This window comes from Mustela lutreola, chromosome 16, assembly GCF_030435805.1.
Source record: "Mustela lutreola isolate mMusLut2 chromosome 16, mMusLut2.pri, whole genome shotgun sequence".
Classification (NCBI taxonomy): Eukaryota; Metazoa; Chordata; class Mammalia; order Carnivora; family Mustelidae; genus Mustela; species Mustela lutreola.
This window is the reverse complement of record NC_081305.1, coordinates 22,889,611-22,913,990: the sequence shown is the minus strand read 5'-3', so window position 1 is coordinate 22,913,990 and position 24,380 is coordinate 22,889,611. Positions and strand designations below refer to the sequence as shown.

The following is a 24,380-nucleotide window of genomic DNA, read 5'->3' as shown; positions in this document are numbered from 1 at the left end:
TGCCTTCAGCTCAGTTCACTATCCCAGGGTCCTGGGATCCAGCCCCACATGGGGCTCTCTGCTCAGCAGGGAGCCTGCTTCCTCCTCTCTCTCTCTCTCTGCCTGCCTCTCTGCCTAATTGTGATCTTTGTCTGTCAAATAAATAAATAAATCTTAAAAAAAATAAATAAACTCCTTATCCAATATTCCAGAACAATCCACAATCATATTCATATAAACCAATTATTTTCAAAAAAAAATTATTTTCATTATTCAAGAATGCTCTTTTTCCACTTCCCTTTCATGAAATTCAGCCCATCTTTCAAATTACTACAACAACAACAACAACAATAAATCAATTATCTCATTCCCTTACATATTTTTTTTCATGACACTTTGGACAATGAATAAGAAAATATCCAATTGATGTATTTATAACATAATTATTTATGTTGACATCTCTCTAGTTGTTCCATAAGCTCCATGAAGTCAGGGCCATGTCTACCTCATACATCATTTTGTCCCTGAGAGTGGAGGTGATCAATAAATATTTATTTACTGAATTTAAATGTTAATCTAAAAGAGGGCATGAAACTATTTATAGCCTCTCTCTTCTTTTCCTTTCTTTTTTCCTGAACACATTGACTTTTCATCATTCCCTGCCCCACCCTCTACCTTAACCCTCTCTATTTAGGAGATAGAAAGCCTAATGCAGCAGAGTTTTAAATCAGACAGATGAGGTCAGGAAATAAGCTCTGACTTTTACTACCTGGGTATCTTCCAGAAATTAATTTGCTCAGAGATTTTATTTCCTTTATGTAAAGTAAGGTTCATGGCACCCACTTCACATGGGTACGAAGATGGCTATGAGAAATGGATAAACCAGATGACCAATAAATGGTACCTTCTTCCATTTGATTTTCTTTTTTTTTTTTTTTTTCAAAGATTTTATTTATTTATTTGACAGACAGAGATCACAAGTAGGCAGAGAGGCAGGCAGAGAAAGAGGAGGGGGAAGCAGGCTCCCTACTGAGCAGAGAGCCCGATGGGGGATTTGATCCCAGGACCCTGAGATCATGACCTGAGCTGAAGGCAGAGACTTTAACCCACTGAGCCACCCAAGGGCCCCCATTTGATTTTCTGAACAGACTACAATGTCCAGAGATATGTGCCACTATAATGAGTCCAAGGTCACTGCTTTTGGAAGGGGAGGCACAAATTATCTAAAAAGGATGCATTGGTGGTGTGGGATTTTCTTAGGTAGTATCTACAGGCACATCCTTTTATACTGGTCTGTTATCAGCAATGTCATACCTACTGTTCTTAAGGAATCCGATGACTAGATGCTGATAGATGGTAGATGCGAGAAGAGAGCACAGAGATAGAAGCTTCTTAAAAGTCGCCATTTTTCAAACCCCAGATACCCCGTAGTCCAAAACTGACAATACCAAAATCCTCCTGAAGATGCCCATTTTATAAGTATGCTTATCCTTGACTTCATCTTCTACGTTTATTGGTTCATTTGTAATATGTTCTTGAGCAGCTATCGTGAGGCAGGCATAGTGCTAGGAATGAGGATGTGTGGTGAATACTAGACAGGATCCTCACATCCATGCCTGAAATTCTTCTTTATTTAACTGCCTTTCTCAAAAAAAAAAAAAAAAAAAAAAAAGATCTCCCCTGTTGTAGCCCAGAGGAACTCATTTCCACAGGGATGTCTCTGAAATATAACTTACAAGGAAACGGAGTATTTGTATATTCCTCTTTCTCCTCCAGACACTTAGTGAATTCTTATTCATGCATCAGAATCTATGTCAGAGGCTACTTTTGCCTTAAATGAGAGAGCTGTCATTATTAACTACATTTAATTATATAATATAAATACATACATATATATATATAATTATAGACAAAATTTTATGATGTGTAGCTCTGTTTTCTAAACTAGGACATTTCAACATTAAATGATCCTTTTGAAGGGAGCTATATCTAAAGTTGTATTTACCACAATATTTAAAAATAATTATTGAACGTTTGTGATATGTTTAGTATAGTCTCAGGTAATCTTAAATACTGTGTTACAGATACAGAGTTAGGCCAAAAGGATGGGGGGTAGAATTAGAATTATACACATAAATCTGTACTATAAATAAAACCTTACTGCTACCCTTACACAAAAACACCAGATATGAAATATATATACATATATGTATGTACATACATACATATATGTATACATACATACATGTATATATGTGTATACATGTATATATGTATACTTCTAATATAAGGGTTGTCAAAATGTATTCCTCTCGGATACTGATTAATCTTTGACACTCATAGATAAACCATTCTTTCCTATAATATGAGTGCAAACACAGCTTTGTACTTCATCAAGTCATTTTGAACTAGTCCAAATAAAACTCAAAGCTATATTTCAAAGGACAAAAATAATATCACCATAGAGATAGAAATTACAACTTAATTCAATAGGGACATGATACATAGTAAGCTTGGGAAAATCCTTGATGTTAGCTGGTTGGTCAAGTTGAATGGATGTCAATGGGAATAAGCATTTGCTTTGGTTCCCACCTAAATCCATCCCAAAGCACCCCAGTGTGACAGCAGGAGTTACATGTGGTGGAGTCTGTGTAGCTCATAGTCCTTCTGTCTCTGTGCACATTCAAAGGCCAAGGTTCCTCTAAAAATGCATCCCTTCAACCTCAGTTACGGTTAGCACTGGACAGCTCCCTCTGGACTTAAAAACTGTCCGAAGGTATAAGTAACACGATACAACATTACTCTCAATTTACCCAAATATGGGGCACCTGGGTGGCTCAGTGGGTTAAAGCCTCTGCCTTCGGCTCAGGTCATGATCCCAGGGTCCTGGGATCAAGCGCCTTATCTGGCTCTCTACTCAGTGGGGAGCCTGCTTCCCTTCCTCTCTCTCTGCCTTCCTCTCTGCCTACTTGTGATCTCTGTCAAATAATTAAATAAAATCTTTTTAAAAATTTAGCCAAATATATTTAATTGTTCTCTGTGCTTACATAAAGAGATTATTTTTAGTAATCATAAAATAATTAATCTGACCACAATACTTACTCAACCTACTTTGCATCTCACAGGAGATTCTAAGAAGGAAAATAAATGATTGTTATGCATGCAAGCACCAGCAGTCACACTCACTGGGATATGAGGATTTAATCACCAGTGAAACTGAGAAAGTCTAGGATTTGAATAATGATCTACTGGATATTTAAAATTAAATATTGATTAGATTTGAATAATGATCTATTGGATATTTAAAATTAAAATTGTGTCATCATTATCAACCCAGTGATGTTTAAATTTAGGTACAGGTAGAATGACACGCTTTGATTTATTCATCCATCTATTTGTCCAAAAAATATTTTTTGTGAACTATGTTTACCAAACACGTGTTTCCTGTCTGACTTTGGCATACCATTAAATCTCAAAAATCCTCAAATATAATTAAGATAAATTAGCAATTTATCTTAGAATAGCTACATTACATGATACAGGAATTAAATTAACGAGTGAAGACCCTGGCATATAGTTTGTTGCTGCCAGGAATCCCTACTTGGGATCGACTGGTGGTTCTCCTACCAGAAATGTAGAAGGAACATAAGAAAGGCTGCTATTTTTCTCTCTACTCTCTTTTGTACCAAAACAATCAGACTCACAAGCTGATACTTTCCTCCCTCTTTAGTTGCTCTGAATGTGTATGTCTGTGTGTGTGCATGTGCGTGTGCACATGTGCATTATGTTTGAAAAGGGAAGTCTCTCTGCATGTGTTCTTTTCTCCAAAATTATAGAAATCTATGCACTCCACTGTTAAAGAATACATAAACTGAATGAAGAGTGCAACAGGTGGATATCCCCACAGGTGAGAAAACTACTCTCTGGCTCCTGTTCCAATCCTCCTATCTATTGGCTTCATGCCTGACTTCTCCAGGGAAAGCCCCATGTCCTTTCAGGAGACTGAGAAGAGACTCCATATGTTACATAGGAAGCCAGTCTGGGGGCACCTGGGTGGCTCAGTTGGTTAAGCAACTGCCTTTGGTTCAGGTCATGATCCTGGAGTCCCGGGATCCAGTCCCACATTGGGCTCCCTGCTTGGCAGGGTGTCTGCTTCTCCCTCTGACCTCCCCCCTCTCATGCTCTCTCTCTCTCTCAAATAAATCAATAAAATCTTAAAAAGAAAAAAGAAGAAGAAGCTGGTCTTCCCCTTCCCTGCTACTGGCCACCCACTTCATGGGAAGGTGTGATCTAGAGTATTCTGGAGTTTTTAGAAGCAAGTCGGCTGTGTGATGGGTGGAGATGCCTCAGCTTTTGGCCAGCGCTTAGGAACAGATCTTTATCCCTCATGATATAACTTCCCTAGACAATGGGACGCACAAGCTTCCCTCCTTTCCATGGCACTCCTATCTTGCAGTCAAAATTTTAACTTTAAATCCAGCAGGTATTTTTTTCTTAATTTTGTGTGTGTATATATATATATATATATATATTTTTTTTTACTTAAATTCAGTTAATTAACATATAGTATATTATTAGTTTCAGAAATCCAGCAGCTTTAATAGAAATATGTCTTGTATTTAATATTGCTGAGGTACTCCTCTATCTACCATTAATGCAAACAAACCCTTTGGGTTGTTTTAAGTGGAAATGTCCTATCAAAAAAAATTGTATTTTGCCTGATTCAATAAAAATAAAAATTAATAGTAATTAAAGATATTCTTAGTTTGCAAAGATCTAAGATGAAGTATGGAATATATGCTTCCCTCCCTTCAATATTATTAATGACTGGAAAAGGCCTTTATATCACTGTTTTTTAAGATTGATACTTAGTCCCAAGAGGATAGTACTCATCCAAATTCATGCAGAAAATTAGTGGGAGCTTCAATTTTTAAATTCTAATTGAAGTTTATTTTATACATGATAAGCTCTTAAAGGAAAAACAAATACTAAACTGATGCCAGTAAGTGAAACTACTTTATTTCTCAATATCACCCCAAAATCCATTTTTTATGGCCTCATATCCCTTTCATTTCCTCCTGCTGTAAGGCTGTATGTAAGTTTCCCCTATCCCACATCAATCGCTTGTTAAATTGTGTATTTTTATTACAGATAAAGGGCTGATATCCAAGATCTATAAAGAACTTCTCAAACTCCACACTCAAAAAATAACCGAGTCAAAAAATGGGCAGATGACATGAATAGACACTCTCTAAAAAAGACATACAAATGGCTAACAGACACATGAAAAAATGTTCACTATCACTAGCCATCAGGGAAATATAAATCAAAACCACAATAAGATATCCCTTTACCCCAGTTAGAATGGCAAATATTAACAAAACAGGAAACAACAAATGTTGGCGAGGATGTGCAGAAAGGAGAAACCTCTTACACTGTTGGTGGGAATGCAATCTGGTACAGCCACTCTGGAAAACAGTGTGGAGGTTCCTCAAGATGTTAAGAATAGAGCTACCCTATGACAATTGTACAACTGAGTATTTACCAAAGATACAGATGTAGTGAAAAGAAGGGGCACATGCACCCCAATGTTCACAGCAGCAATGTCCACAACAGCCAAACTGTGGAAAGAGCCAAGATCCCCTTCAACCGATGGATGGATAAAGAAGATGTGGTACATATACATAATGGAATATTATTCAGCCATTAGAAAACAATGAATACCCAGCGTTTGTATCAACATGGGTGGAACTGGAGGGGATTTTGTCAAGTGAAGTTCGTCAAACAGAGAAAGACAATTATCACATGGTTTCACTCATATGTAGAACATAAGCAATAGCTCAGAGGACCACAGGGGAAAGGAGGGAAATTCAAAGGAGGAAAAATCAGAGAGAAAGATGAACCGTGAGAAAATACAGACCCCAAGAAACAATCTGGGGGTTTCAGAGGGGATGAGGGTGGGGGGAAGGGGCAACAAGGTGATGGGTATTGAGGAGGACACATGCTGTGATGAGCACTGACTGTTGCACTTAACTAATGAATCACTGAACACTGCATCAAGGACTAATTGTTTACTATATAGTGGTTAATTGAATATATTTAAAAAAAAAAAAGAAAAGACAGTCATTGAAAAAAATGTGCATTTTTCTAGAACATGGCTTTTGGTGTCATTGCCCTTAAAAAGGCTCCATTGTTCTTTTTTCTTCATATTTACTTAGTTAGCATTTCATCCCTATATCTACATTCTGGCATGTGTTCTATGTGATCAGACCATTTAAGTGACCCATATATATCTCCTTTTAGGATTTATCATACACAACATGGTACCCTTGATGCCTAGCACATGACCTATCAGTGTTGACATTGACTAAATATATTTTTTATTAATTTTAGCAACTTTTTAAAAAATGTAACTTAACTGTATTTAAACTCAATTAATTAAAATATAGTAAAATATTAGTTTAAGAGGTACAGTTCAGTGATTCATCATTACATCACGCGTCCTTCTTAATGCCTTTCATCCGGTTACCCCATTCCCCAACCACCGCCCCTCTGGCAATCCTGTTTGTTTACTAGAGTTAAGAGTCTCTTATGGTTTCTCTCCCTCTCTGATTTTGTCTTATTTTTCTCCTTTCCCCTATGATCCTGTTTTGTTCCTTAAATTCCACATATGACTGAAATTGTATGATAACTATCTTTCTCTGATTGACTTATTTCCTTAGCATAACACCCTCTTGTTCCATCCAGGTCATTACAAATGGTAAGATTTCTTTTTTTTTTTTTTTTTTTTTTTTTTTGTGGTTGAGTAAAGGTCCATTGATTGATGTGAATTGCAAAGACATTCTCACTTATCAGTGCATATTCTAGAATTATTGGTCTGTTTGAATTTATCTGAATTATTTCTTCTCAAAGATCTGCATTAAGAATATTCTTTGGCCAGTCCCCTTAGCAGGAAAAATGATAATCCATGCAATACTGATTTTTTTTAAAAAAGACATCCTGTATGTTTGCAATTTATCACTTCGATTCAGAGTGCATAAAAATGACTCAATTCCATGAAGACATTCCATGAAGACTCCATGTATTACCTTGATTTTTCTAAAAGAGAACCATCCATTACATGGATTTTTTTCCCCCAAAAAGTATTTTTTCCTTAGCTCACTTGTACAGGTTCTACTGAGACAAATGTTATTTGTATCCAATAAGAAACAATGTTCTGAGTTTCAAAAGAAAAAAAAAAAAAGGTCAATGAATTAAGTTAGTTTATTTTTAAGCAGGTCATTTTTCATACTTTTTCTTGCCTGGAGCAAAGTTTAGACTATCCTGCAACTTTACCCTGGTTTCTATGGATAATTAAGCATTTATTATTCACTTTCCTTGCATTTCATTTAGACTTTCCATCTTCAATCACTTAGGATGGACTGCAAGTGTGTTCTCATGGTTGTCCTCAAATTAATGCTTTTTTAAATGAATGCCACATTCCTCCCTATGTCCAAAATGTTGCAAGAAAACATGGTATTGGAGGTAGCATCGAGGGGGAAACAAAATACAAATTAGCTATTTTCAGCCTTTTGAAGCTATTCATTAAAAAATGCCAATTCATTTTGCAATTACTACTGCTCACATCTTCTCTGACATTAAACTGCCTCCCATGTCTAGGTATGTTGTATACCTGGACCTGCCTCAAAGTTTTATAAGTCCCTTTCTAAACCAATGATAGCCCCAGGGATTAGCTACAATACTTGGTAGTGAAGTGGGTGTATAGGAGACTGTTGAAAAACTGGAACTTGATATCAGACAGACTCACTTTGAATCTTGCTTCAAGCACCTTGTGTAAGAAAGCTATCAATTCTGACCCTCTGTTCTCTCAGAAGTAAAACTGAGATGACATGAGAAACTATCTCAAAATATTGTATGCAATAAATTAAATTTGATAATACATGCAAACCCAGTTAGCACAATGTCAACAACATAATGAGTATTCCATAAATTAGGGTTGTTTTTGTTTATATTCTTGTTGTTGTTTTTCTTCCTGTTGTTGTTGTAATGTGACAGGAAATTTTATTTGTAGATGGAGAAAGCATTTTACCTTACACTCTCTCTGAACCACAGTTCTGTCATTTGCGGAGTGGAGAAGAAATTCTTCCCTCTACAGTTCGGTTTAGTGCTCTGTCAAAGCTAAAGAACTCTAGAAACACAAAAAATAGTTTCCTTTCGCTCGTTTTTGTTGTTGCTGTTGCTATTATTATAATCACAGTGACCTCTGGAGTAGGAAGATAGGTTATAACCATTCTTTCCTTGTGTGGTGGCCATTAACTTTTCTGTCTCAACATGTGATCTAGAACTAAATCTGAGTGAGAGTTCATCACCGTCCCAAGGCTCATTTTTGCAAGTTTAAGCATCGCATTGTGTTGGCTATACACTTAAGATATAATGTGAGACGTGGAAATGGCATGAATTTTAGCTCTAAGTGACTCTCACAAACCACCACAACAAAGCTACATCTGAGGTTACAGCAGGGTTATTCCCACCACAGGAACACACAGAAGGAATATAGAGCGGAAACCAAGCTGGATTCCCTACCTGGTTCATGACACGGCTCTGTGAGTCATGGCGAGCTTTTGCTTTTTCTCTCCTAATCCACTCCTTCCTGCCTCCCCCTTCCATGCTTCTTTTCCTTTCCTTGTCTTTCTTACATTCATATTTAAAATACTTACAGAAGGACTTCTATGTGTCCAAAATTCTGTTAGGCATAGGGATGTACAAATGAACAAATCTGACAAGCTCCATTCCTTCACAGACTTTCCATTCCAGCATTAGAACTTAAAAATACAAACAAGTCAATGTGTAAGATAATTACTGGCTATGATAAGCTCAAAGAAGATAATACGTAGAATAAATAGCAAATCTCTCTGCAATCTTAAGTTTATATCTGAAACAAGAGAAGGAGCTCTCCCTGAGGTAAAGAGATTGATGTGTTATGGCAACAAAAAATAATTCTATTAGGCTGAAATGTAACAAGTAAGGGGATGGAAGAACTTATCTGTTCCAAAGTCCACAGTTCTGTTCTTAGCATTCTTTTGAGGATAAAATAAGACACATGTGGGATTTTTTTTTTTTTCTCTCCTATGCTCTGGTTTCTTTTTATTAAAAATATTCTAGTATCAAGAACTTGATGACAGTTGCCAATGGGCAATCTTTTTTTTATAAATATCATAAATATGTTCAAGTCCCATAGCCTGCTGAGAGAATGTTCACTGTCACAATATTGATCATTACAGCTATGAGTCTGACTGTTACTGGTAAGGCCAAAATCCTCATATAAAAATGAACTGAGGAAAGGCCCAGATGGGTTCACTGGTAAATTCTACCAACACTTAATAAAGAAATTATACCAATACTCTACAATCTCTTATACAGGACAGAAGCAGAGAAATTGCTTCTTAACTCATTCTATGAGGCCACCATTACTGTAATACCACAGTCAGATGACATTCCAAGAAATGATAATGACAGACCAATATCTATCTCTAAAGAACACAGATGCAGAACCTTCAATATGATATCAGCAAGCTGAATCCCAAAAAAGTAGAGGAGTTAGATGTCATGACTAAGTGAGATTTATCCCAGATATGCCAAGTTGGTTCAACAGGCAAAAATGAATTAATGAAATTCATCTCATTGACAGATTAAAAAAGAGAAATCAGGTGATCATATCAACAGACAAAGAAACAGCAGTTAACAATATCCAACACCTATTCATGATTTAAAACTCTTAAGAAAACAGAAACAGAAGAAGGGTGTCTGGGTGGTGTAATCAGTTAGGCACCAGACCCTTGGCTTCAGCTCAGGTCATGATCTCAGAGTCATGAGATCTAACCTCATGCCAGGCCCTGCACTTGGCACAGAGTCTCCTTGGGACACACTCCTTCTCTCCCTCTCCCTCTAAAATAAATAAACAAATCTTTAAAAATGTAGAAAGAGAAGAGAACTTTCTCAATTCCATCAAGACTATGCATAAAAACCCTAAAAATATCATACATAAAGATGATAAGCTTAAAGCTTTCTTATTAAGATCAGGTCCAAGACAAGAATGTATCTTCTCCCCACTTCTTTTCAATATCATTGTCAAAGTCCCTACTAACACAATAAGACAAGGAAAGGAAATAAAAGGTATATAGATTGGGGGGGAAGATATAAAACTCTTTGTTCACAGATGGCATGATCATCTATGCAGGAGATCCAAAATAACTGACATAAATAACAACAACAAAACCTTCTGGAATTCATAAGCAAATACAGCAAGGCTGCAGCATACAAAAGGCAATGCTTTCCTATGTAACAATGATATATTTGAAATTAAAAACCTTATACCTTTTATATTAGTACCTCCCCAAACTGAAATACTTAAATTTAAATCTAACAAGTATATACAAGATTTATATGAGAAAAACAGCAAACTTCTGATGAATGAAATAAAGAATAAATAAATAAATGGAGAGAGAGATTATGTTCATGGATAGGAAGACTCAATGACATTTGGATGTCAGTTCTTCTTAGCTTGATCTATAGACACAATGCAATCCCAATCAAAATATCAGCAAATTATTTTATGAATATCAACAAACGGAGTCCAAAGTTTGTATGGAGAGGTAAAAGATCTAGAATAGCCAACACAATACTGAGGGAGAAAAACTTAGAAAGACAAAATGCTTCCTGACTTCAAGACTTACCACAGAGCTACAGTAATCAAGACAATGGGATCCTGGTGAAAGGACAGAAAAAAAGATCAATGAAACTGAACAGAAAACCCAGAATGGGATCACATGAATAAGGTCAACTGACCTTTGACAGAGGAGCAAAGGCAAAACAGTACAGCAAAGATAATCCTTTCAACAAATGATGCTGGGTATCCACATGCAAAACCAAAACAGAACAAAACAGAACTTAAATATGGGCATTAAATCCTTCATAAATACTAACTCAAAATGGATCACAGACCTAAATCTTCTTAGACACAGGACAATAAAATTCCTAGAACATAGGAGAAAGCCTATATGACCTTGCATTTGGCAATGACTTTTTAGATACAATGGCCAAGGCAAAATTGATGATCAAACTGACAAGAGAGACTTGATTAAAAGCTGCTCAGTGGGGAGCCTTCTTCTCCTTTGCCTGCTATCCCCCCCCACCAACTTGGCTTGCTCTCTCTCTCTCTCCCCCTTGCTCTCTCTGTGTCAAATAAATAAATAAAATCTTTTTTAAAAAATAAATAAGTGCACTCCTTAATACTCTCACTATTGGATTTTGACTAAATAATTTACCAAACACCTACTAATCTTGCATATTACTGTTTGAAACCTCACATTCACTGACTTGCTAGGACAAAAATTTGTGTTTGCCACATGTTGCAACAGCCACAGAGACCCACTGTGCTTGGGGTCTCAAAGAATTTGCCGAAGAGTGCAGTTAGCTGACATCTTCCAGCTGAATCATCTTTAGGATTAGTTTTAGTATTTGAGCTGAGGACTACTCTTCCCAGGCACATCAGAGACAAAGAGTGATTAAGACTGTATTCAAACCTGGCCATGTACATAACATATGGGACATCTTCTAAGAGAAACCTTTGCTCCAGGAATACCTAAGGGTTTGGTCAAGGTGCTGTTAATACGCATTGCCTTATCCAGCTTCCTTTCCCCTTAACTTGCTTGGCTATCAGGTCTGCATCACAGTGAGATGGGTTTCCCCACCTGATTCTGTTGCATGCCCCTTATGGAGTGGTTATTTATGTCCCTCTCATAATTCACAGGTTGAAATATAATTCCCAATGTGATGGTAATTGGGGACAGTGGCTTTAACAGACACTGTGATTGTGAGAGTAAATCCCTCAAAAATAGTATTAGTGCTCATATTCAACGAAGCCAGCAAGCTAGCCCACTCTCTTCCCACATGGATATAGAGAGTCAGCCCTCTACAGTCTAGAAGCCGGCACTCACTGGAATTCTAACATGCAGACACCCTGAACTCAGACTTCCAGCCTCAAGAGCTGTGAGAAACAAATTTCTGTTTCTTATAAGCCACCCAGTTTAAGATATTTTGTTATAGCAGCCAGAACTAAGACAGTGCTTCTTTTATCTTTTATAGTTCTTACCTGCTAAGCCACTCGCTCTCCTAACTCTGTCTCAATGTCTTTCAGAGGACACGGTAATGGATACACATCTTTTGGTCACCAGAAAGTGTATTTATTTTCCATTTGCTTACAAAATAAAAAAAAAAAAAATGCTCCCTGATCTTTGCATTTTTTTCTATATTTTTCAATATAAAAAAATTTTTAACTGTTCTTAATGTCTTTCTGCATAACACTTATGCCCTTCTCTACCACACACACACACACACACACACACACACACACACACACAATCATACTGGTCTCAAAAAAAATTTTTTTTTAAAAGAAAAAGTTGAGGTTCCTGGGTGGCTCAATCAGTGAAGCATATGCCTTCAGGTCAGGTCATGATCCCAGAACCCTCGGATCAAGCCCTACATCAGGCTTCCCACTCAGTGAGGAGTCTGCTACTTCTTTTGATCCTTTCCCCTCTCATGCTCTCTCTCTCTCACTGTCTCTCTCAAATAAATAAATAAAATCTTTAAAAAGAGAGAGAGAGAAAAAAAGTCCTCACAGAGTAAAATTTAGATTCTTTAGGAACAACTTACACTGCTTCCATTTGAACACACACAAGTATAATTATGAAGTCATTTACACAAAAATATTTATAATTCAATTGTCCATATTTATGTTACAAAAAAAGAACTTAGGCTGATTTTTGATTTTTTAACCTCTATTTCCTTGCACTGTATCTGCTTTAACTAAAAATCACAACTTCACTCAACCAATATTTAAACAATTACTACATATATTCTTCAAGCATCATATCATTTCTCCCTATTACATTTCCCACAATAATATCAGAATTCACCTCCTAAAATATAAACCATATAATTTTGTATTTTTCATATTAGAAATGATAAAGCTCAAATAAATGTATGTTGAGACAGATACTCATGATGCTGGGTAAAAATGCAAATATTAAATGTGGCTGACATTTGATTAAGCAAATGGCAATATATATCAATGAAACATATATTGACGTACATGTCAATGAGATATTTTCAAGTACCCAAATTCTCTGACGTAGTAGGGGGTTTTTATTATCTACACCTCAAAGCAATTTATTTTTGATATATCAATTATTTAAATGGTATCACCATGCTTCCTTGTGCCTATGTTGAAAGCAAAAGCCTGTCTTCTAAAATGGATTTTGAGATATTCGCAGGCTGACATTAGCCTTTGTGAATTTTTCTCCTTATATTTAATTCAATGCCTAGAACACAGTGAATGCTGAATTAATTTTTGCTGGATTACACTGGGCCTGGTGAACAAAAAGATCCAAGTGAAAAAATAGGCAAAGAAGAAAATGATTTAACTCCACTTAAGCAATCAACAATTTCTGTTTTACATAAGCCCTTATACCATAGTTATTACCTAGGGAGAGTGAGGTTCAAAGACAACTTTGAAATTAAGGACCAAGATATGAGTCCCATGTCTGTTCCCAATTCGGTCACTGTGACGTTAGCCAAGAGGACATGTCCAGACTTCTCTCTGTCTCTCTCTGTCTCTCTCTCTTAGCTGACTATCTTCTCTGTCACTTCCCCTAGGGTCATCAAGGGACCCAAAGGAGATGAAGTTTATGACAGACTTCCTTCTTCACTGAGGAAGAATATGTAATTATGCCCCTAATTAATGTGCTTTAGAAGTGTTCTTTCCTGTTTCTAAATCTAAATTCAATTTCAAGCCATGACCTATTTATACATAAACGTACTTTTTCTCACTTTTAAATGCATGAGGATTTTACTCTTTGAATTAAAAAAGCAAAGAGAGGCTTTAAATTTTTAATTTAATTAATAATTGACTTAATGGTAAGACATGGAAATTTATCTCAATAATACTGAAAACTCATAAATTGAAGAACTTATATGTATATGCAGCTGTTTACTGAATTTTTCAATTTGGAAATCTGCAGACTAAACCAGAGATACAAAATAAAAATTCGTATTTTTCAATATGTACCACCAAAAATCCCACAGGATTATAGAAAGTCTGGGAAAGTGGCCTTACTCTTTTAATACATTGTTAAACAATAAGAAGAAAACTTGCAAAAACTATAATTTTATGAAATTATCTTCCTCGTCAGTTAAAAAAAAAGTTTTTGTTTTTTTTCCTTTAAATAACTTAATGATTTCTAAAGTCTATACCACCAGATTCAGGATATTGACTGGGTTTAATACTGGCAATACTACTACTACTATTACTACTATTACTACGATCTCCATAAAGAACTCTAGTGGGTAGACATCAGGATCCTGATTTATTTATTTATTTATTGAATTTTTTTTATTTATTTGTCAGAGAGAGAGAGAGAGAGAGAGAGCATGCCAGCACAGGCAGACAGAGTGGTAGGCAGAGGCAGAGGGAGAAGCAGGCTTTCCGCCAAGCAAGGAGCCCGATGTGGGACTCGATCCCAGGACGCTAGGATCATGACCTGAACCAAAGGCAGCCACTTAACCAACTGAGCCACCCAGGCATCCCAGGATCCTGATTTATGAGTAAGGAATCTAATAGCAAATCTAGTGGTATCCATCCATTAAAAGATTACCACATGTCATAGACTATATATGGTTGATGTTTATTACTTGATTAATCTTCATCATAATTCTAGCAAGTAGATACCATACCCAGTTTATAAATAGGGGAGTTGACACTTAAAAAGATTTATAAATGTCACTTGCCAGGCATCACACAGCCAATAAGCAATTGACTATATTCTTAAATCCGGTATTTCAGTGTGCCTGATGTATAAGTGCCTTCCCCGCTGCCCTGCCCCAGGATGAAAAATGGTGCCAGGCCATCTGTTAAACAGGTGATATTCTACAAAGGGTCTTCGATTTGTTGTAATCGGTATCAAAATGATTGTTGGGCTTGCCATGTACCACACACTGCACAGAAATAACACATTCAAATATTATTGATACAGGCAGTGAAGTACTTAACCATAACATTTCATAATCCAAATCCCAAGAAAAGTGTTTCCCTGAAGCAATAACATGGTAAATAGAATTCAAAATTTAGGCCACAAACCTGTCTCAGGCTCAATGGAAAAATAAGGCTGCCCTTCCAAGATACTATAAACCAACTTTGCACTGTTTCCATAAACTGGGTCATCAGCATCAGTAGCTGTTACATTAGTGACAGACGTACCTAAAAAAGAGAGAGAGAGATAGAGAGAGAGAAAGAAAGAGAAAAGAAAAGAAAGAAGAGGGAGAGAAAAAGATAATAATTAACACATTATTCTTTGCCAAGAGCTAAATTTTGCCAAGCATATCATACAGAAATCCATGTGTGGGAATAAAGAAAAAAAAAAGAAATCTCTTCAAAAATGTGGAGATAAACTACTCTGTCATAACTTCAAAAATATCCAAGTCTTTAAAAAGAAGAGTACTGCCAGGTTGGAGTACTATATAAAGATAACCCTTTTAGAATCTATATTACTCAAGAATCCTTTGTAGTTTTCATTTTAAAGATACCTTTCAGACTCATGTGGGCTTGGAGAATATGAAAAGGAAACATATCAAAGAAACAAGAAACACCAGGTTAATAATATGATACAATATGTAGCATTTAAGTTTTGCCGAAATACAACTACAATATACCTGAAAAAAAATGGCTGCTGAAAAAAACTGCACAAAATTATCAGAGGAATATTTTATCCATTTCATCTAATTCCTCAGAATATAAATTATGATTGGAACCACCAATTAATCTGCATGTTTAGGAAATTAGGCCTTATGGATAACAGAGTCAAACCTTTATTTTCAGATTCATTTTCCATTTGTTATTCACTCATCCATTCAGCCATTGTCCACATGTAGCTCGCCTAATGTGAAGTATATATACAAAGATAAAATCTACATTTGGGGAGTGTACCATTTGGTGGTGGAAGGTTAGAGGAGGGGACAGACACGCACGCATACAGAAATCAGCTGAATGCCATAGCGCCATGTTTGGATCTCTCATTTACTCCACAGACAGGGTGGGGTCAGGGACCACTTCCTGAGAGACACTGCATTTGAGTTACATTATTAAAGTCAGGTAGAGTTTAACCAGGAGAAAGGGCAGGGAAGGAATTGCAAGCAATAAGTCAAGCATAAGTAAAGGCAAAGTAATCTGAGAGACTGTGTGAAATTCTGGGACATGCTGAAACTGGGAGAAACTGGAGATGTCTGGTGCAGTAACGGGCTTCAAGGTCTGTGAGGGCAGAGGCAGTGTCCCTCATCCAGTAAGTGTCAGATACATAATAATTATCAAACATATTAATAACTGAGTGAATGGGCACGTGAATAATCTGATGACTGAATGACAAATAGTGTCAGAGATGAGTTCCCTAACAAGTAGACTCTGACATAGATTTCTTACAGAATTTTTATTGGGGAGTTCTCTTTAAATGATATCTGTGGGGGGCGAACAGGTCCATATTGGGCAGAAGGATCTGTGGGCTGTGATGCATTTTGCAGTCGCAGACTCCACTGCACAACCTACCAATGGGATGGTCACCAAGGAAATGGTGCCAGACCTTTAGATCGAGTACTGACCAGTTACTGGATGTAGGAACCCCTCTAAGAATAGAGCCTTGGCCTTGGGCCAGGCAGCTCTCCTCGGCTGGGTGATCGTCAGCCCTGAGATGCCAACAATCAGCACTCTCAAGCAGCACAGGGGAAGAGTGTTTTTCAACCCAAAGGGCATGGAGGTAGGGGTGGGTCTGAGCCACAGACCTCCTTGTCTACTGAAGTAGGATAGAGCTTTTGCAAGATCGTGCCAATCAAAATACTTTCAAGGGTTTGAATTATGGTCACTATACAGGAAAATGTAGTAATAATGTTGGTTGAGCAGCGGATAGTTTTGTAAAATTGGAAATTTCTACTCAGAAGGATGATTCAGAGGTTCTACAAAATCTACAGTTAGAAAAGAAAGAAAGAAAGAAAGAAAGAAAGAAAGAGCATCTAATGTCAGTTGTATAATACATTCCACATTCCATCAGACACTGGGAACAATGTCAAAGAAAAAAAAAGACTCGCTCTTACAAATAACTCATCAGCTAGCTGGTAGAGATGCACACAGGAAAGTACAATATTTGGAGTTATTTGAATATCATGTGGGAATGAGAAGAATTGAAGGAAAACCTTCCAAGTAAGAGGAAGAAAAGGAAATAAGTAAATTTTAAGAGGAGATAATGACTGGAAAAATCAATCATCAAGCTAACTTTGGAGCACAAAATGCAGGAGTCATTTGAATCCCAAGATGGGGAGTGTTGGCTTAACCTGCAGGAAACAGAGATGATATTTCAGTTAGAGACCCAAACCCATGCTGTGGGCTCTCCTCTATCAGTGCCCCCAGATTTAAGTGGAGCCAGAGACACTGAAGGTTAGATCAGATTAAGACGTTACAGCAGTAGTCCAGTGAGGGGGTGATAAAACCTTAACAATAAATATGGATCTCGATGCTCATTTTCTTGTTTTCATCCTGGCATTTAGGTTCCATAAGATGTTCAAAAGCCAGTAAACTGGGTGAGGGGTATACATAACTCTCTGCAATTTTTCTGAAAAAGATAAAAGTTAAAGAAAAAAAGAATGAAGAGTAAGAAAACGACTCAGGAGTTTCTGAGCGCTCATAGTTCAGAGACTGGTGAGAAAGGGTGAACTCTTCCATGGAGATGAGCACGACACATCTGTTTTGCTCGATTGAGCTGATTTGCATGTTTAACGTTTTTTTAGGAGAAACATCTTCCCCCCATAACGAGATAACACATTATCAAAAAAATAAAGTCAAGTGTGATGTTAAGGTAATGAGGGTGAGTATTCTGTTCTAGTCACTCCCTACCTAAGCCCTGGAGACAAAGAGGTGAACAAATGGAGATTCCTATCATCACAAAAATTATCTGCTAGTGGGTAACTTAAACTGAGAAATGACTTCACAGAGACAAAATAAATAAATCAAACAGATTTCTGAATGACAGAATCACTGCGTATATGTGCGCCGTGGGTATGATTGGGCAGAGGAACGCGTGGGTCACCGTTTTGCAGATGGAATGCTTCCAACCTACGCTGAAACAATTAATTACCCATCTCTCTGGGCTGATCATTTAACCTGCCTTAGCCTCCAACTTCCAATCTACAATACATATCCGAATTATTGTGAGGGTTAAACCAAACAACATACGCAGAGGTTTAGCACACAAATGACCACGTCTGAAGCCTATGACATCAACTCTGCCTACGTTTTAGAATCTAGGTTGATGAATATCCGTATCTTCGGGGAATCTGTCCGACCTACAGGGTGGCAAGACAGGGATGGGAGTATTTTTAAAAATCTTCTCAGGCAACTCTTAGTCAAAGCCAAAGTTCAGAACAACCATAGCAGATCCTGGACAGTGTTAACTTTTCACTTCACTCTTCCCCCCCCCCAGAAACATTAATTACTTTGAAGAGTTCGTCAGATTTGTTTATATATGAAGCATTTTTTCTTTCAACTATTCAAATTGTATAAACGCCCATGGGGATTACTTCGCCTTAAATGGAAGTTGGGGGTATATCCTAGGAAGCTTACAAGACTGATGATGATCCTATGGTCACCGATTACTGTAACTTGATATTATTGTCCTACGACATCACAAAAGTGAGGCAGGAGTCATGGGCCAGGTTTCCATCATTTCCAGGCTCTGTGATTCAGCTTTTTTCTTTTTTTCTTTTCTTTTTTTTTTTTTTTTTAACACATACAAAGACAATCATTTTTTATTTCGCACATCTCCAAGTTCTGTGTAAGAATCAAATGAGATAATATTAAGTAGAGACAAATGACTAAGAAGATATGTTTGGAGTCATATTGTCTTTAACCAGGACACTTGTATTATTATTTTTTAAATTTTATTTATTTATTTATTGTGGCAGGGCAGCAGAGTGAGAGGGACAAGAAGATACTGCACAGAGCACAGAACCCAATGTGGGGCCCAATTCTACCCAGAACCTTGACCACAACCTGAGCCGACCCAGGCTGAAATTAAGAGTCAGACACTTGACTGACTGAGCTACCCAGGCAACCCTAGGGCACTTGTTTTATATCCATCTTCAACTTCTATGAGTCCTATGTCCTTGGCCAAAGTAACAATACTTTTCTAAGCTTTGGTTTTCTAACCTGTAAAAAGGAAAGTGATAGTAACTGCTAACTCCTAGGCTTGTTGACATAATGAAATATAGTAAGTTATAGAAAAATTAATGAAGAGTCATTGACATTTGATACTTCTGGGAGCTTACTATCCCTGTATTTATATGCACATTATGTGTATTAGAAAATACACACACACACACACACACACACACACACACACAGAATCTCATCTCCTGTCAGTTTCCTCTATGGTATAAATTTGCTGTGGGCTCAAAAATAAAATGGGCTTTGATGTAGCAAGCACAAGGCCAGGCACTGGGCAAGTCACCAGCACAAGTTCCTCGATGTTATTTGGGTAGGTGTCATTCTAATGAATGCCATGTCTCTCAGCCCATGCAAATCCCGCACTGCTGCCAAGATGAACTACTCTGCCAGGCAATGCAGCACAGCGAAGGCAAGCTTTTACCCACAACCTCATCCATGATCTTTCTGCCTGATGCTTGGCTTCCCGGGAAACCCGCATCCTTCAACTCGAGATGCCTGGAAATGAAAAGGCAGTACTACTTCCCATCAAGGACAATATTTCTCCTAATAGTGATTCAAGGCTGTTGATGCACCTGTACCCTGGAATAGATGTGTGCAGAGGGTTTGTGCATGCATTTGTCAAGTGATTACCCAGAGGGGGGAAAAATGGATACTTTGAGGTTAATCTTGCAGCAGAAAAGATTTCTAGTCAAGCTGTGGTGTAGGCTTCTCCATGGAAATGCATGCAGAACGCAGACCACAGAGGCAAATTGAAAAGTGTAAACCTTGCAGGATAATGTTTCTTCAAAGCGGCAAGTGTTGGTGTGTGATAAATAGGGCCCTGCCTAATACCCAGGAAATATAACAACAGGATTCTCTGTTTGTGTTTTCATTTGGAACTGTTTTTGTCCCTTTGTCGAGGATACAAGAGACTCATTTAGCTAGTGACTATAAATTTGACACTGTGCCATTTCTCTAAGAAAGCTCCTATTATGATCCAACTTGATGCTGATCCTAATTATAATAATATAGCTGTTGTATTTCCAGCTGTTGTCAACAAAAATGATCCCTGTCACCACAATGCATCCTGCTAGTATCAATTCAAGTAGGAATACGTCAATTCCAAGGTGAATTCTGCTTTTAATCAGCCCATTATTCTGCATTTAGTTTCTTGGTTAAGTGAGATTCGCCAGTGTGTGCTTGGATTTTAATTAACAGAGGGCTTGTGGTATCATTTGCCTCCTGCCACACCTGTAGGTTCCCTCCCATTAGCAGCAGGACCCACACATCTTCCCCCTATAATGACAGCAAACACTACAAGCAATATTAACCATCAAAAATTTTACACTGTCAGGTTAGAGGTTCCAGTTTGCTGACAAACTAAGATGAAAGGCCTTCGGGAAAATAAGATGTTGGGTTTAGGTAGTGCAGCTCTGTTAGCTAGACTATACTTTTTTATGAGCAAGTCAGCACACCAATTCTGCACATTATTCAGAAAGAAAAATGCTGGTGCTGACACCCTGAGCAGGAAAACAAAGGTTTGGTGCAGCGTGAAAATGTGCACACTGGAAAAACTAAAACTCTTATGATGAGAAGAACACAAACCCCATTTGCAAAGAGTCATTTGCAATACATTCTCAGAGAATAAGCATTCTGTTAGCAGGTGGGAATATAAAGCAGCAGAACCTTTGCAATCACTGAAATTCAAAGGCCTATGTTCTTGGCCTCTTGCTACCATCTTCCAACTTTTGATTTGACCTTCTGGCTACCCTGATCCAAGTTCAGTGTGTGCCATCCGTGGACAGAGTATCTGGCATTATCATCCCCAAATGTCTTAAACATTCACACATTCCAAAGATCAGAGGCCTAACAGGTCACAGCAATGATGCAGCATGCATTCGTTATTTTAATAAAACTAAACCCTTAGCCCACCTTCCCTCATCCTCTTGGCTCATTCTCCCAAGTCCTAGGCAACGCAAGAGGTAGTGGGGACACAGGTGTTGCCATGACAACCTTTTTTGGTTGTTGACTAGCCGAGCAATAATTTCTTAAGGCCCGCATAACTTGTTGACGTTTAAATTATCGCTTACTAGAAGCTGAAGCATCTGGCCCTGGATGTTTTAAGTGTGTTATGCCAAATCCATTATTTTTTACTTTTATGGAAACATGTTCTGGGATGCCTCTGTACATGACTGGCATGCAACTTCTAGAGGGTTTTTTTTTTGTTTTGTTTTGTTTTGTTGTCCCTCAACCCCCACCCACCCTCAAGTAACAACAGAACACAGACCTGACATGCTTACAGAAAAGCTCTGAATAATTGCAGGCAGCCAGTGTAGTTTTCCTGACATCTCCCCAACGGACCATCCACCCTACTCTCTCCTGAAGGGCCCCAGGCAAATCCTCCCAGTGCAAAGATGTCCTAACTCCTACCAGTATTTTCGTTGTTCAGCTTTGCTGTTTCGTTATAGAAGACACAGGTCAAGTATCCAAACCTCGAAGGGATGCCTTCGGGGATCTTTGGAGGTTGAGGAGGGTTAACCGTGGATCAGTAGAATGTATGGCTTGCGTTTTTTAACCCTATATATGGAGAATTCTTTCTCAACCAACTTCTGAGGGAAACAGTGAGATATACCATCTGTAAGCAGGAAGACAGGATTTTACTTCCTTCTAAGAACTGCTGCTCTGAACAACTATTGGTTAACTAGGGAAGCTATGGGGAGGGTGACAACAGAAGATGAAAGCCTTCTCTTTTTTGGTGCCCAATCCTGCAATTTATAGAAGCCAATTAGCAAGAGGCAAAGGCAGCCTGGGTTTGCCATTTCATTTCACAAATCAGTCTTTAAGACATATACCACACAATGAAATCCTAAACAATCTCTTTCCCCTCCATCATCTTTTGCAAAGGCCTAACCATTGCTCACTGGGTGTTCTTCTCATGTGCCAGCTCTCAGCCTGTAGTAAAATGTTGCTGCCAAATTCTACATGCTCCAAATTGAATTTATTACGGGAACAGGGACAGATTCTTAACTGCAGTCAGGCGGACGGACAACACGGAAATGCATCCTGTCATTTCTCTGGCTCTACGATTCGGGACATAAACTGGGGAAATAAAATTCCATTTCCATATTTTATTCTGGAGCATTTAGAGGTATAAACAGTTTTGTAACTTAATGAAACATCCATACACATTTAACATTGTGTTTATAAAATGAGCCCGAAACTTTCTGGAACAATTAAACACTTCAGAAAATGCGCGAGCGCACAGATGTCTTCCATTCACCCCTGCATCATTCCAGTGAACATCTGTAACATGCATCGTGTGACAGAAGTGAAAAATATTGTATGAAAATGTGTAACTGTAAAATCTCAGCCATGTTTACTATGCACGGGAGAAAAGTACATTCTGCATTTCTCACAAACAGGAGCAGGATGGTGGCCTACCCACTGCTTTTGCAAACAGATAATGAGGACGATTGGAAGTCTGGTTGTGAAAACTAATAAGCTGTCTGTTTTATAGTTCTGTGTGCATAAATAAACCTTTTCAGAATCAGAATGACTCATAACACAATGGGACCCAAAAAAGTATATATTTTTTTCCTTAAGCTGCCTATTCCCAGCGATCAAGCCTTTGCTAATCCGTTACCTATGGAATTAAATCCTATAAATACCTAAGAAGTAAACTGGTATCATTATGCTTTAGACCGCCGGCTATTTCCATCCTGACCTTGCAAAATTAAGCTACCAGGGGTTCCACGGATGCCTTCTGCAAAGTGTCAGGACCGCGGTAGGTGGAGGCTTCCTTCATTGTATTTTATTACATGAACTCATTCATTCACTCACACAAAGGCTATTAGCATAGTAGGTACTGTGGGCTGAGCTCCAAGTTAGACTTGGACGGCACAAGAAAGTGCAGCAGTCAGAGTTTCTGTCCCAAGAGTGTTTGAAGTTCATTTTAGCACATTTTCACATGGTTTCACTGTACTGCAGGAAACTGCAAACCTTTGTTAAATGTATTTCCAGAAGTCGTCGGCATGATATAGTGGAAAACAGGTATATGCTACACTCATAATGTCAGAAGTGTTGTTCACATCCTCTTATTATCAGACTGAGATCCATACTCTACATTAATGACATGTCACTCTTACACTCCAAGGATTTTTTTTTTCCTCAACACCTATGAGACTCGGTTTCCTAATATAAGAAAGGGAATACCGCCCATTTCATATTCTGAGTCTGCTCCCTGCGGATGATGGTCAGTAGTCCCTGGGTGGGGGACACTGTGTTGAGCTGCACCTCTGGCTCTCTATGGCACGCTACTTTACGTATGTTTGATGAAGGATGAATTTGAGTTTAAGAGGCATGAGAATAAAATTATAACCACTCCAGTGGCTGCTCATTTTTTATTCTTGTAGAAGGAGCTGAATTCTCTAGTTAAAAGCCAAGACACTTAAAAATGGCAGTACTGTGGTTGTGACTACAATCCCTTCCTTTCCACTCCCCCAACCTTTGCTGACACGTAACTGACAAAAAAATTGTAACATATTTAAATTGGTCCACAACATGATGGTTTGATATCTGCAGACATTGTGAAATGGTTACTACAATGAAATTAATCAAGACATCCATCACCTCACATGGTTACTTCCCTGTCCCCCAACTGAAAGACAAAATGCTTAACTCTTACCAAATGTCATACCTGGCCAAATGAATTGAGCTATTGAGAAGGCAAAGTCTTAGACAAAAACAGGCTTAACTGGGTAATCATTAGAGACCTTTGGTTTCAAGAATAGTTTTTAAAAGATATGCACTAAGTTACCCAAAATATGTCATTCTATATTTGCCACTATCCATGAAGTCTGTTGTTAAAATGGAAAACAGTTGGGTTTACTGCCTATTTGGGCCCTTGGTTATCACAGTATATTTTTACTGAGCTTGTACTAAGTGCCAAGCCTTCTTTTAAGTACCCAAGAGACTTTATAGTTAGAAGATTCTTGCTTTTTTGAAGGGAAGACCAGTGGGAGGCCAGAAAATGACGGGATGAGTGACAAATGATGTGATCCAGTGCTGTGGGGAAAGAATGGTGGTGAGTAACACGGGAGGG

General features: G+C 37.9%; 1 protein-coding gene across 4 annotated transcripts in view; it reads right to left on the bottom strand.

The window, feature by feature from the left end:
• The window catches only part of CDH8 (cadherin 8), a 377,915-nt gene that overhangs the window by 191,266 nt on the left and 162,269 nt on the right, over window positions 1-24,380 (bottom strand). For 3 of the 4 annotated variants that reach the window (XM_059152871.1, XM_059152869.1, XM_059152872.1), the window contains one exon: window positions 15,176-15,295. The exons of the other annotated variant lie outside the window; for it this stretch is intronic. In XM_059152871.1, coding sequence (XP_059008854.1) covers window positions 15,176-15,295 — 120 coding nt within the window. The remainder of the gene's footprint in view (window positions 1-15,175; window positions 15,296-24,380) is intronic. 4 annotated transcript variants of the gene reach the window in all.